This window comes from Pelophylax lessonae (assembly GCF_965119305.1).
Source record: "Pelophylax lessonae genome assembly, chromosome: 12".
Taxonomy (NCBI): Eukaryota; Metazoa; Chordata; class Amphibia; order Anura; family Ranidae; genus Pelophylax; species Pelophylax lessonae.
The window spans coordinates 112185476-112199716 of NC_138779.1; the positions used below are offsets into that span (position 1 = coordinate 112185476).

Genomic DNA, 14241 nt, shown 5'->3' on the forward strand with positions numbered 1-14241 from the left:
GCACCTCTTCCGCCGCACCGTAAGGGTAATACCGCAGCAAATCCACCACTGGGACCACCCTTACCTGAAAGCCGACTGTCCACCGTTTAAAAAATACCGGGGTTATATCTGCTATCTGCTGCCATAACCCCGGTATTTAGCTTTAAACGACCGACGTATAATGGCGGTCGTTAAGTGGTTAAATAGGTTGGCCAAACATGGGAAAAAATTTGACCCCCCCATAAAAGCCCTACACCTTTTCAAACAGAAAACCTTCCAAATAAAAAAAAAAAAAATGTGTGTAAGAAAGATTTCCACTGCAATTAATAAAAGTTCCAGTGATTCTTTTGTGTATCCACTATCTCTATAATGCAGGGCTTTTTTCAGCTGGGAATTGGTGGAACTCAGTTCCACCACCTTTTGGCTCAGGCCCTCTGCTCCCTGCTCACCACTATCACTTGTAAACACAGAGGTCTGGCTTCTGCGTTTACAAGTGACAGCTTTTCTCCCAACGGCTTCCATAGATCTGAACTCCTGAGCGTCTCCCACTGAATGCAGGATGGGGACACAGGGAAATGTAGGTGCTTGGGGTTCAGTGGGGATGCTAACACCCCTACTGAATGATCTCCCTGCAAGGGAGAGAGGCAGAGCCACCCGCAGTGTGCCGAGAGGTACTAGAGAAGAAGAGGGGTGAAAAGTGAGGTGTGGATGGGGGATGCAGAGGTAAGCAGCTGTGGAATAACGTGTAGATAGGTGTATGAAGTGATTGGCGCTGCCTGTGTTGTGTCAATAAAGCTTAATGTATAAATTATTGATCAATATCCTCTGACCACATGTAATTCACAAATAATTTTTTGTGAATTACATGTGGTCAGAGGATATTGATCAATAATTTATACATTAAGCTTTATTGACACAACACAGGCAGGGCCAATCACTTCATACACCTATCTACACGTTTATCATATATCCCTTTTTAGGGTTATATCTCGAAGTGGACTGCAGCCAATTTTACCTTATTTATATTCCTTAGCGCAGATCCCCCTTCCCCCATTTTCAGCTGTGGAAGAAGGCTGAGCTCTGCACTCTATGTGTAGTGCACCCCTGAACTCTGCACTCTGTGTGTAGCGCACCCCAGAACTCTGCACTCTGTGTGTAGGGCACACCCGAGCTCTGCATATAGAGCACCCTTGAACTCTGCACTCTGTGTGTACCTCCACCAAACTCTGCACCGTGTACATAATGCTCTCCTGGTATTTAATGCCCCTTTAAGACCCTCCCACTGTTAGTGAAATTTGACAATACTCACTATTTGATGCAGTTTGAAGGGTTTATGTGTCGGGGGTAGGGGGTTTTGGGGGGGTCGTGGTTGAGTTCCTGCACCTATTTTCTGAGAAAAAAGGACTGATTTAATGCCCCCATAGCTAAATTGTGGGGGTTTGAGGAATGCAGAGATCTGACATCCAAAGTGACCCATGAGTAATTTAGAAATGTAAATTAACCCGCGCTTAGGAATATAATATTTTTGCTCAGATGTATAAAAATCACTGTATATCTCCAAAGTCAAGGTGGATGGCTATGGAAGTATTATGCTCCAAGTGTGGGCTTCTGCTTATAGCAAAGGTAAATACCTTGAGAGTTATATAGTATGTATATATCAGCGCTGCTCCTTTATATAAAGAGTGCTAAAAGTGACAAGTGCACAAAAGATAATGAATATAGTCTGTGAAAAAATGTATAATATGATAGTGCTCCTAAAGTGTTAACTATACCTAAACAATAGTAAATATATCAACCTAATGTTGCCTCCTATAATAATGTAATTGAATAAATACAATACCATCCAAAAAATGGTATAAATAAATATATAAATAAAAAATATGAATACAATATGTAATAATTTATAATGTGCAATTTATAATGTGCAAATTAATAAATAAATAAAGTTCATATAAATAAATTGCCAAGTGAAAAAGTCCTTATAGTCTGCAATGACTATATATTGTAATTAATTCTTCCAAAAGTGCTGGTGCTCAAAAGTGCAAATAGTGATAGGACAACTCTATGGTTCACTCTGTGCTCCCCTCTTGTGTCCCCACTCACCGGACAGTAGAAGGGATGAGCATAAATAATGGATTAGCGGTGAAGTATATATATCCCTGTATTCCTTCCTGCTGGGGTTAGTAATTTCTCTCCCAATTCAATGTATGTGCTAGAGCCATTTTAGAATCCATTATATAGCCATGAAGTCTATTACCAACAGCTGAAGATGCCAGTCAACCCACTCTCTTAAACATGATCTCATAAGGGTCAGGATCTCGCGCCCCATAGCTATATAAAAACCAGCAGAGAGCAGAGCTGGCACAACGACAGGAGACAGAGTCTGAGGAGGACCTGGTCAGCAGCGGAGAAGACATCAGTGACAGAGAAGACAGGAGGAAGCACACCAAAGGAAGAAGACCGGAGGAGAAGACCGGAGGAAGATTTTTGGTAAAGGACTTGTTAAACCGTCTATTGTTTTTATTTACAATACACTGCCTTTTTTTGGGTGAATGGGTAGGGGTACAATGTACCCCATATTCATTCACATAGGAAGGGGGCTGGGATCTGGGGGCCCCTTTGTTAAAGGAGGCCTCCAGATTCTGATAAGCTCCCTGCTCGCAAACCCCCCAAACCACCGCCCAGGGTTGTCAGGAAAAGGCCCTTGTCCCCATCAACATAGGGAAAAGGTGCTTTGGGGTAGGGCGCAGAGACCTCCCTGCCCCAAAGCACCCCCCCCCTTGCTGAGGGGTTGTGGCCTGGTATAGTTCAGGAGGGGGGGCACTCACTCGTCCCCCCCTTTTCCTGACCTGCCGGGCTGCATGCTTAGATAACGATCTGGTATGGAGTTTGGGGGGGCCCCATGCAGCGAAGCATGCTTGTTATACTCACTGTGGAACCTAAGGGGATAATGTTCCGTATTATGTAAAAAGGCTGTTTGATCCTGTCTTCTCTAATCCTCCCCTTCTTTTACTGTCCCCAATCTATCTCCTGATAGTACAGAGCCCTCTGCACACGTTCAGTGTGGTATGTATTGCTAGAGAGTATTTTTTTTTTTCTTGGAAGGGTGCATGTGTGCTGATCCCAAGGCCAATCAGCACTGTCCAGACAGAGGATCAGGGGTCCTGCAGCCTCATAGGACAGTCAGAGTAGAAAGATAACTGCTTCTACAAGCTTTAACCAGTGCTTGGCCAGACACTGATAGAAGTCACAAGACTGCTATATACTGCTGATAAAAAAAGATATTTAGCAGTTTATATTTACAAAAGGAATTGTGTTCCCATGTTCTGTGTACTGTGGGAGACCAGATATAGTAAATGCAGGGTCCTGGGTTTAGTAACACTTTAACTAACAAACTTTTGAAGCAGTTACAGCAACAAGTTTTTTTTAATCCCTTTTGGCATAAAGGTTTTGTAAAAAAAAATGAATAAAATCTGACCGTTGTAAGAATCTCTGTGTTATATAGTTTGCCTCATCCTTCTGACGGTCACTTTTGCTGGATATCTTGGTCCAGTAAAGGAAGTTGAAAAATAGTAGACTTACTGGCCCGATAAACAGGTAAAAATAATGCTTTTGTTTTTGGGTTCAATGCCTCTTTAATGATAGGTCTGTTTTAAGTTTCCATAAACCTGACCTTACATGAGGACGTCGCATGACGAAACACGTGGGGCGGGGCAAGGACGCTGTCGTCACTGCGCATACCAATTCAAACTCGCAGTCTGCGAGGAGACGAACGAGCTACAATATCTAGCCTTTAACCCTAGTGTTGGGAGGACAGACGTGACATGTGAGTGGAATATTTGTTATTTTAAATAAAAGCCTGTTTTTTACATTTCACACGATGGGAGCCTCCTTCCTTCTTTTACTTTTCCTATATTGAGCACTATGGCTAAAGAGAGGTGATACAGACAGGAGTCTGACTCGGGAGAGGAGTGGATACAGTGGTTGCTGGAAATAATTGGGCGTTTGTGCTGATTTATAATCTGACCAGCCTGGTGTTCTGGTGAGTTTGATTTAGTGAGAGCAGTGATGGATTCACATTTGGGTTCTGCAGTGCAGTGGACACTGTACACGATTGGAGGAATTGGGGACAACATTGAGCCATTTTTTACCATTTTTTATCTTGTTTGATTTTTTTGTTTTTCATTTTTTTATTTCTCAGTTTTTGAAGGTGCCATAATTGGACTATAGTACTTTATGAACATTCTATGGATGTTTGCAATCACTTGGCATTTATTATACTGCACATTGATTTGCACTAGCACTTTTGATATTGTTTGCACATCGTGAATATAAAAATTATTAGTATTTGATATAGTAAGCTATGTCTTATTAGCACTTTATTATATCTTTGCATGTATTTATGAATTTGTATTCTAGCATATGTTATGCACGTATTTATGAATTAGGTACACATAGTAGGTGTGTGTATCAGCGCTGCTCACTATAGACTCTGTCCCACTTACATGAGCACCTTCTGACATCCAGCTGGAGATCTCTCCCTTCTTCAAGTTCAACCTTCCCTTCCCCCCTCCATCTACCACCTTACATTATATCCATTACAAACCTGAATTTCTGCAATGTGACACATCACTATAAAAACCAAGCTTGGATTACAATGAAATCTGGTATTACAGTACCATAAACAGGGTGAAGTAGGAGTCAACAAATTCACATGATTACCCTAGCTTAGCTGACACACAATCACACAATATATGTATAAATTAGTACTTTAAATCTTTTTTTCCTGCACCTGTCTTTTACTTCATATTTCAGTAAATCCTTTGTATTGTGTATTGTTTCACGTCATAAACTCACCATTCCCTTTCACAAAGTCTTCAATTAATTGTTGAATATTCTCAGGTTCCTTGAAAATGTAAAGAATCTTAGTGAAGTGGAACAAAGAAACAATTATGTCCTTAGGATTCCGGATTGTATATATAATCTGAAAAGAACCCAAAGAATTCAGGATATTTTAGCATTCAAAGGTGCTCTGTTTTCATGTGTCTGTGCTACAAAGTTGGCTTTTGAGGCAGATATTAAAATAAATAAATACATTTAAAAAAAAATGGGGAACTAAACTCACTTACTATTATCCACCCCCTCTTACAGAAAGGCTAAAAAATTGTATATCTTTTTGTGCAGAAAAACACTTTGGGGTTTCAGCCAATCGGTATGCTCGCAGCATTTGTGCGCACACGCAGAAATCCTGGCGCACGTGCGCATATGCGCTGCTGGTATCTAGGACCTGACTGAAACCTGACACACATATGCGCACATACACCAGGACTTCTGCGCATGTGCACAAACGGCGCTAGCTTCTGGCAGGTTGCCAGTATACTGCCTGGCAGTGTTTGTGTGCATGTGCATAAATATGTCATGCATGTTCCCTAACGTCCCACAGTTGCAGCCTAGTAATGCGTATACATACGTGCTAGAATTTTGAAAATGGTGGTGTGGAGGAGGGGCAGGGGTATGCCATTCATTCAGCAGTTTAGTTCTGCTTATTTGGCTGTACTTCTCCAGTTCATCAGCAGTTTGCTCTGCACTCCTGTGACCTGTTTTAAGCTGACAGCTGAAGCCCACTGTCGGCTGATGTCACAGAGCCGGTCCAGGCTGGGTAAATGTCACAATCAAATGGTCGGGATCTGTCGAGAACCCTGGACCGGCACCTGGCTCAGCCTCTCAACAGGCCGCTGGGAGCCCGAGTCAGCAGCACCCACCTCCGAGTCAGCCCAGCGCTCCATTGAGCACGGACTAGGGGCAGAGCAGAGAGACAGTGACTGACAGTCACCAGCTCTCTGCTCATGGAGCACTGAGAACTGAGCAATCGGCAGTGTTTGATCGCTCGGTTCTCAGTCTTAGAACCGGTGGGGGACAGATGCAGCATCGGACCGATACTGCATCCACCTAGGTAAGTACAATTCCATACAATTCCATTCCAAACAACCTCCTCCACACTGGACTAATCCCTTTCAATTCCCTGCCTCTCTAATTCCTTCTCTCTACCTCTACACTCCCTACTCTCTTCCTTCATTTTCCAAACTCCAGGAGATTATACAAACTACTGAAGCATCTGCCACAATGCTAATGTTACTTAAAGGGGTATAAAAGTGTACCCTCGCCTTGTAAATCAACCCGTTTAGCTTAAAATAGCAAAAATAGATAAGAAAGACAAAACATTTGTGTGTGTATATATATATATATATATATATATATATATATATATATATATATACATATTTTTTTTTATTAATTATTACACAACTTTTATTCTCAGCTGCATAAGGGGCTTAGAAAGCTGGGGGTGCTGACTGCAGGGGGGAGGGCTGTCAGCACAAGTCTTGGCCAGGCAGGTTATGCTCCCAGCACAGCCAGAAAACTAACCACACTGGGAAGGATGTGCTTATATGTCTAGCCTGCTCAGTTTAAAATAGGAAAGTAGTGGGATTGGCAGGATCGCCAGGTATTTAAAACAAAGGAAGGAATGCAAAGAGGATACTTCTTTACACAAGTACATGGTACAAAAGACACATATCAGAAATATATATATATTTTTAAATCAAGTCCTCTGCAGGTTTATGCCATAATGTTCTAGTATTCAGCACTGAGCTGTCAGTGTTTGAGCATTTCCATCATGGCCCAGTCTTCCTTTCATATTTCGTCTATTGGGCTTGAATGGCAAGACCACGATAACGTCACTCCTGTACATGCACACAGGAGTCTCATCACCACAGAACAGAGCGGGTGCCATATTTGTAAACTGAGCTACACATGTGTGGCTCAGTATATATGACAGCTGACAAGCATCTATGGCCTCTTTAGGGTCCATTCTGTCATAAATACCCTGCCTGTCAGCAGTTTTGTAAAAAGTGAGTTTATCCTAGTCTGAATATAGATACATTTTAAAGGTAAGTAAATGTTAGCTTTAACTTTTGAACAGTTCCTAAGGCAGTAATTTATATTTCATTTTGTATACAAACTTTTATTGAAAGGAAACAGAAGATGGTGGTACAAAGAGAATTGGTACATTAATATGACAAATAATGGTATCACGTAGAGTAAATAGAAATATAACCATCTTAAGTAATTTCAGGTTATCTCCATTAAATATGGGAGTTTGATATCAAAATAACAACAAGGATATCAAAAATATAGTTCCTGGATATAGGTACATAGCAGTATAGTTAGAAAGAGAGTTTCATAACACTAAGCATTAGGCCGGATACCCGGTGTCAAATGAAAGGGTTTTAAATAGTCAGGTTATCTCATACCCACCTTTGCTTTGGATTTGAAAAACGATTTTGCAAACACGTGGTGGGGGAGGTGGGAGGATATTATTCTTGGCTGGGTAAGTTTTTCTTCATTTTCTTGAAATTGAACAGTCTCATACCATGGTGCTCTTTCGTAGTTTGGTACACTCTGACATAATGCCGCATCCCCATTATATTTGATTAAACTCAAGATCTCTATCATCCAATTTGTGCCTGTAAACAACACAAATACAATCTATATGGATATGGATAATAAAAAAAGCCGATGGGGTTGATTTACTACAACAGGAATATGCAAAATCTGGTGCAGCTCTACACAGAAACCAATCAGCTTCCAGATTTTATTGTCAAAGCTGAACTGAACAAATTAAAGTTAGAAGCTGATTGGCTACCATGCTCAGCTGCACTAGATTATTTTAGTAAATCTTCTGCGTTGTGTTATATAGTAAATCTTGGAGGATTTCTTCCACACTGCCACATATTTAAAAGGATAAATATGCCACATATTTAAAAGGAACTACCTAAGATCAGTTTACAAATAGGGATGCACAGTGATGAACAGTGATAGTAGTACAAGGTGCAGTCAAATGCAAAGTAATAACACAAATTAAAACAGAGTACACTGTGCTATGAGGTAAGCAGCTAGTACTTGGAATAAAGATACAAACTTCCAAAAACAAAACACAAGCAAATAGTGCCGCGCTAACCAAAGATAATAGAACCAATAGATAAGATATACATAATCAATATATAACAATAAACAGTATGTAAATCATACAAAAAAAGTCCATAAATGAATGGTAAAATCCAGGAGAAAAAAGGTAGATGACACCAGCATTCCCAGAAGAACCATATACAAAAAAGGAAGAGGGTGACTGGAAAACAAGAAAATAGCTACACACCCTATGTGGTATAAGGTAATCACCTTAAAAGATAACAATGACCACTGAATCATAAGTGGTCCAAATAGGCAATCAACCGATCCTCCGATCCTCCGTACCCAAGACATGGATCAGCCATCAACCAGCTCATATGTCATGAAAGGCAAGAGATAAAAGCGCCTTTTTAGAGTCTAGACCAGTGATGGCAAACCTTGGCATCCCAGAGGTTTTGGAACTACATTCCCATGATACTCAACTGCACTGCCGAGTGCATGAGCATTATGGGAAGTGTAGTTCCAAAACATCTGGGGTGCCAAGGTTCGCCATCACTGGTCTACACCAACCCCCAGACAACGTCATGTATGACAAAACATGTAGGGTGTGGTTTATAGCGGTGACATCACCCTTTTCATTTCTGATTGGAGGATTGCTGATTCCTCGCAGAAGCCTGGATTTCGGAACTAATGCTGCAGGAACACCACAACACATGATTTTTATGCCTGTACCATTTGATTTGCTGGTAATAAATGTTATATCTTTTAATGCATTTTAATGCACATGGGAGTGCTTTTATCTCTTGCTTTTCATAACATATGAGCTGGTTTATGGCTGATCCTTTATGTACCCATGTCTTATGGACAGATGATCGGTTGTTTGCCTATTTGGACCACCTATGATTTAGTGGTCATTGTGATCTGGTAAGATATTACCTTATACCACATAGGGTGTGAAGCTATTTTCTTGTTTTCCAGTCACCCTCTTCCTTTTTTGTATATGGTTCTTCTGGGAATGCTGGTGTCATCTACTTTTTCTCTCCTGGATTTTACCATTCATTTATGGACTTTTTTGTACAATAACACAAATGACTTTGTATTGTAGCAACTCCAAAATTCCAGAGGCATTTACAGGCTTACTACCTTTTTTTGGTAATTTTTACAAGTGGAATAGATTACAATCTTGGCTAACGCACATTACTCATGGATATCCCATGCTTTGTCAAGGCATATAAAATAGCCTGGTTCCTTGACAAATTGTAGACTATATATGCCAAACATGAACTGGCTGAGATTTTAAAATTGATACATTGTTGTTTTGGCAAAGATGGCAAAACTGATTGTAGCATTGTTATTGTTTATTATATCTGTGTTTTCCCACTTTGTTAAAACCCCTTTCACACGATCGGACTGATCGGGTCCGCCTGTCCGTTTTTCAGGCAGACCCAACCCATTGTCCTCTATGGGGAGGCGGATGGCGACAAGAGGCGCTGAAAACAGACGTATGGCGATATGTTCGCCATCCGTCCAGCGGGTCGGATCGGATAAAAATGGACAGGCTGTCCGTTTTCATCTGATCTCCCCATAGAGGAGAGTGGGACTCTGACAGGTCTGTCTCTGCACAGTGAGTGGACAGGACCTGTCATCCTCCTGCTCAGCGGGAATCAGCAGAACGGTCCCCGCCAGGGGCGTAACTACAGGGGTTGCAGGGGTTGCGATTGCTACCGGGCCCCATGCTCCAGGGGGCCCAGTAGCAAACCAGTGGGTGAACTTCCAGGATTGCAAAAGTCACACTTGCGACTGGGCCCTGGCATTGCACCACTGTGGGGAGGCCCAAAGATTGCAGGAAGGGAGCCCACTGCAGAACTTGTGAAAGGATCCTGCTGCGGGACCGTAATAAAAGGCCATGCAACGAGAGTAAAGAGCCCCAGGATTAGTGGGAAGAGCCCTGGGCTTGAAGGGAAGGGCCCCGGCCAGGGATCTGGGGGGGCCCTTCATGGTTTCTTGCATCGGGGCCCTGAAGGCTCTAGTTACGCCTCTGGTCCCCGCTGAGCAAGTGGAGTGCATCCACCTCTTGTGAAAGGGGCCTTAATGTCTTATACATTCTCTGCCTTATAAATAGAGGAAAGGGAAAATAATAATCCTACTACTTAGAAAAAAAGCTGTTCATTCGAAGGGATTGCATGAGGACTCGAGGACATACTGTACAATGCGATTAGAGGAGAAGCGTTTTAACCTCAGGCAACGAGGGGGGTTCTTTACTGTTAGGGCTACAAGATTGTGGAATTCTCTACCACAAAAGGTGGTTTCTGCGGGAAGTATGGTGGCTTTCAAAAGACTTACATCTCAAGGATCAGGACATTAAGGGCTATGTGAGATGATTACAGCCACACACACCTACACAGGTTGAACTGGATGGACTATTGTCTTTATTCAACCTCACCTACTATGTAACTATGTAACTACTTTTTATGGAAAAAGTGACAGTGGAACTTGTTCTCTGCAGAACATAGAAAATGCAATTGCATTTGTGTATCCAGCCTGTGTTGTTTTCAAGTAATTGTTATCATTATGTTGCCACCTTGTGATCATTTTTTGTGTTTCATGGTGTTTTCTGTATTTCCTTTTCTTGTGTGTGGGCTTCTGTAATGCGTCCTTCCTCCTACAAGACACAAACTGGGGCTAGGAAAGGCCAATACTCCTTTTTGATCACCTAAACAACCTCTACATCTATCTACTGCATTTTATTGTATTGCCACAGCTTTCTGCATGCAATAAAGACATTTATAGATATTGAGTGTTTTCAGCTATTTGACGAAGATTTTGCGCAGTGAGTGTCTCTACTATATACAGGCTAGTCATAGCGGTTTCAGAAAGGGATAGTCGCTAATATAACAATTGGAGTCAGAATAGAACTGCTTTCTCCTGTCTGCAGTGTCTCAGTTTAAATCATTCTGTAGTAAAACTAAGAGGTTGATTTATTAAAGGCAAATAGACTGTGCACTTTGGAAAGTGCACTTGCACTCTGCAAGAGCAGTTGCATAGCAACTGTCCCTGGTTTCGAGGGACTGTCCCTGATTTGGAACAAAGTCCCTCTATCCCTCTTTCCTCCTCATTAGTCTCTCATTTTGGTCTGATCTATAGAGTTGTATATAAAATGCACTACTTATCTATCAAAAAGTGTTTCCCAGTGCTAAACCTTTCATCCAATTTCTAAATTGCTGCATATGTAAATTCCAAAAGCCAATATAAAGGAATAGTACTGGTAAAAAAGGACTTGTGGGTTTAACCAGTCATTTTTTTCTACAGTTCTCCTTTAAGGAGGGTGGGACCAGGGGTGTGTCCTATGCCTACATAATTTTGCTAATAGATGTCCCTCATTCCCATCTCAAAAAATTGGGAGGTATGGCAGTTGCTCCAGAGCTTAGTATATGAGCAGAAGCTCTGCTGACTTTCATCATCCAATCATGTGAAGCAAAAATGCTGTTTTTTTTTATTTTCCTTGCAGGTGATTGGGTATTCTTTGCAAAGTGAAACTTTTCCTCATTTACTAAGCTTTGTAGTAACTGCTCTTGCAGAGTGAAACTGCACTTTGCAAAGTGTACAGTCTATTTGCCTTAAGTAAATCAACCCCTAAGAGTCTATGCCTGGGTATGGTAAGCTCAGGGACTGCTTTTCCATAATAAATGTAGAGTTTTCTTGTTATACTATTGTGGGATATTGTAAAGTCAGGAGTCTTTTTATGTTCTGGAACACTTATTATGTATCTATTACTGTTTCATAGTATCACGTTATGTATGTGTTAACTCCTTTGAGCTGAGGTCTCCCAACCCTTTAAGGAGTTTAGGGGGGGGGTGTTTATGATCATGTGACCGCAGTGATTGGCTGTCATAGGGGTCACATGATCGGAAAGCTCCTGATCGCAAGTCGTCGGTAACTGTGCTGGGAGCGCGTTCGGGACAGCAGTGTTTGCAATAATGCACGCAATGATGAGGCCTCTCTGGGCCAAGGGCCACCAGCTGAGAGGCTGCATATATGCTTGCAGCCGATGCCATGAGGTTAATATCTTAAAACTGACATCTAGTGGCAATTCAGTGTAACTATTTATTTACGTATTTGTTAATGGTATGATCCAGCTTCCCTTTAAGTAGGGGCTAGTTAGTTTAGTCCTTAGAAAGACCCGTCTCTTCTTCTTTATGCTCCCTCAGGAAGCTGTCAACTTTCATAGCAGGCATAAAGCTGAGAATATTATTGTTTCTTTACACTTCAAATGACTGATCCAATGTACTGCATTTTAAGAAGTAAAACTATGTTGGATTAAACTGCTGTTTTTTTTTTTTTTTTTGTTAGAGAGAGTTGAGCTGTCAGTGGAGGATGTGACAAAATGCAGATCAGACCGGTGCCCTTCTCACTAACTCGTGATAAGGGTCTGACCAATCTCACACCGCGTTGTCACTTACGTAACAATGCCACTCTCAGCTGCTCCCTGCACAAAGATTTTCCAGCTTGTGGGCCCAATCTAGGTGCCAGCAGCCTAAGAATGATTCTCATGGCATTACGTTAATTAAGCAATTAACCCTTTAAACTCCAAACTGCCACCAGATAGCTTTCGGCCTAGCAATTCTTCACAATATTAGCAATACCATCTATGATTTTAGAATAAGAATCTGTAACACACTGTCACCAAAGACAGGTATTTTCAGAAGTCTATGCTATACAGTAGCGCTCTTCAAGAAACAGGGATTCTTTTTAGTTTGTTTTAAACGCTTTAGAGACAGTGTTAACACTTTTAAAAATAGGGTTTAATAATGAAAAGGTCAAAAATGATGCAAGAAAATATTTACAGAAAAAGGGTGTTGCAAAGAAATAAAGAGACAATAAAATTACAGAGAAATAAAAAAGAGTTGAAAAGAAAAAATACTTGCAATGTCCTGGTTTCAGCAGTGTTCAGTCAATGAGCAAGGTGTTATTGGCTCTTATAACTTGACAGATGTTCCTTGGTTGATGGTACATGAGAACTGTCAAACTGTCCTGGCATTCCCCTTTTCTCTGGGATCAAAGGGGTGTTGACAGAGGCCATCTGACCAATTAAGCATCTGAGGAGTAGTTTCTGGGGATGTCACAATGTTTATGACTATGTCCCAAATACAGTTTTCTAAAGGGACTTATATCACTGAGTACCTACTTGGTACAGCCTGCAAACATGCAGGTTATTGCGCAGCCTAAATATGGCTTTGAAATGCATATAAACTTGACAGGTTTTGGATGCCCAGTTCACCTAAGAGATTAATTGGGCTGGTTCTACTCCCAGTACTCCTAGGGAAGCGGTGTTTGGACTCAAAACACTATAAATTAACTGAGGGGTAAATATGTTTATATTCTGGCTGTGTGATGAAGTTTCAGAGTTATAACTGCTAACCAGTCTAGCACAGATGTGTATTGGCCATCCCCACCAATTGAGCTATTTATGACCAGTATCTGTTAGTTCTGTATATTGTTCAAGCTTGAGAAAGGGTGACAGTTTTATTAGAGTTTGCAGATGGAAATATGGATTAGTTAATGGGAAAGGGTTTGTGTGCGTCCGATCAATGGATTGATAAGGTCCTGGCATTGTGTATTGTATGAAATGAAGGAAGGAGGGGAAACGGAATCAGAGCTGCTGGACCTCTGGTTTTAAAACAGAGAAGCAAATTACAAAAAACATGAAATGGCTGAACGTAACAAAATTACTGCTACACACACAGCTATTTGTGAGCCCAGTACGCATGACCATTGCAGAGGGGGCTTATTCGGTAAGTGATCACACTAGCAGCATGGGCCGAAGTCAACAGCTAAAGTACTTGAAACAGAACAGTTCCTGTAGATTTGTAACTAGTAAGTTTGCTTTCATTTACCTGATTTGGGGTAGGTGACATTGAAAATATCATCATCCAAGACTTTAAATTCATTTTCCACATAACTAAGACTCTTTTCTGAGTGAACCGTGTTGGCAAATCTGACTCCTTTGTAATCAAAATGATCAAATGACATGTTTATCTGTTACGAAATGAAAATACAAATGTTAAAAATGAACAAAGCCTATGACACAATCTAGAGCTAACTGTTCAGTAATGACTACACTACTGACATAGAGATTAGATAACATTGATCCACGGCTCCTAAAGGTCCCAAAAAGTGTAATCAACTCCCATTTGGTCAGAGTTCAGTGGTCAAATGGGCAAGTTTTAAAGTGTATGTCTAAGCAAAAAACACTCAGTACATCTCTTCAATACAATCACATTTCCTCATGTTTTG

General features: G+C 41.1%; 1 protein-coding gene across 1 annotated transcript in view; it reads right to left on the bottom strand.

Moving 5' to 3' along the window:
- Positions 1–14241, bottom strand: part of LOC309567728 (sulfotransferase 2B1-like) — a 97730-nt gene that overhangs the window by 18187 nt on the left and 65302 nt on the right. Inside the window, exons 2-4 of the mRNA XM_082273176.1 lie at positions 13842–13983; positions 7297–7505; positions 4837–4963 (exon numbers count right to left, since the gene is read on the bottom strand). Coding sequence (XP_082129302.1) covers positions 4837–4963; positions 7297–7505; positions 13842–13977 — 472 coding nt within the window. The 5' untranslated portion in view covers positions 13978–13983. The remainder of the gene's footprint in view (positions 1–4836; positions 4964–7296; positions 7506–13841; positions 13984–14241) is intronic.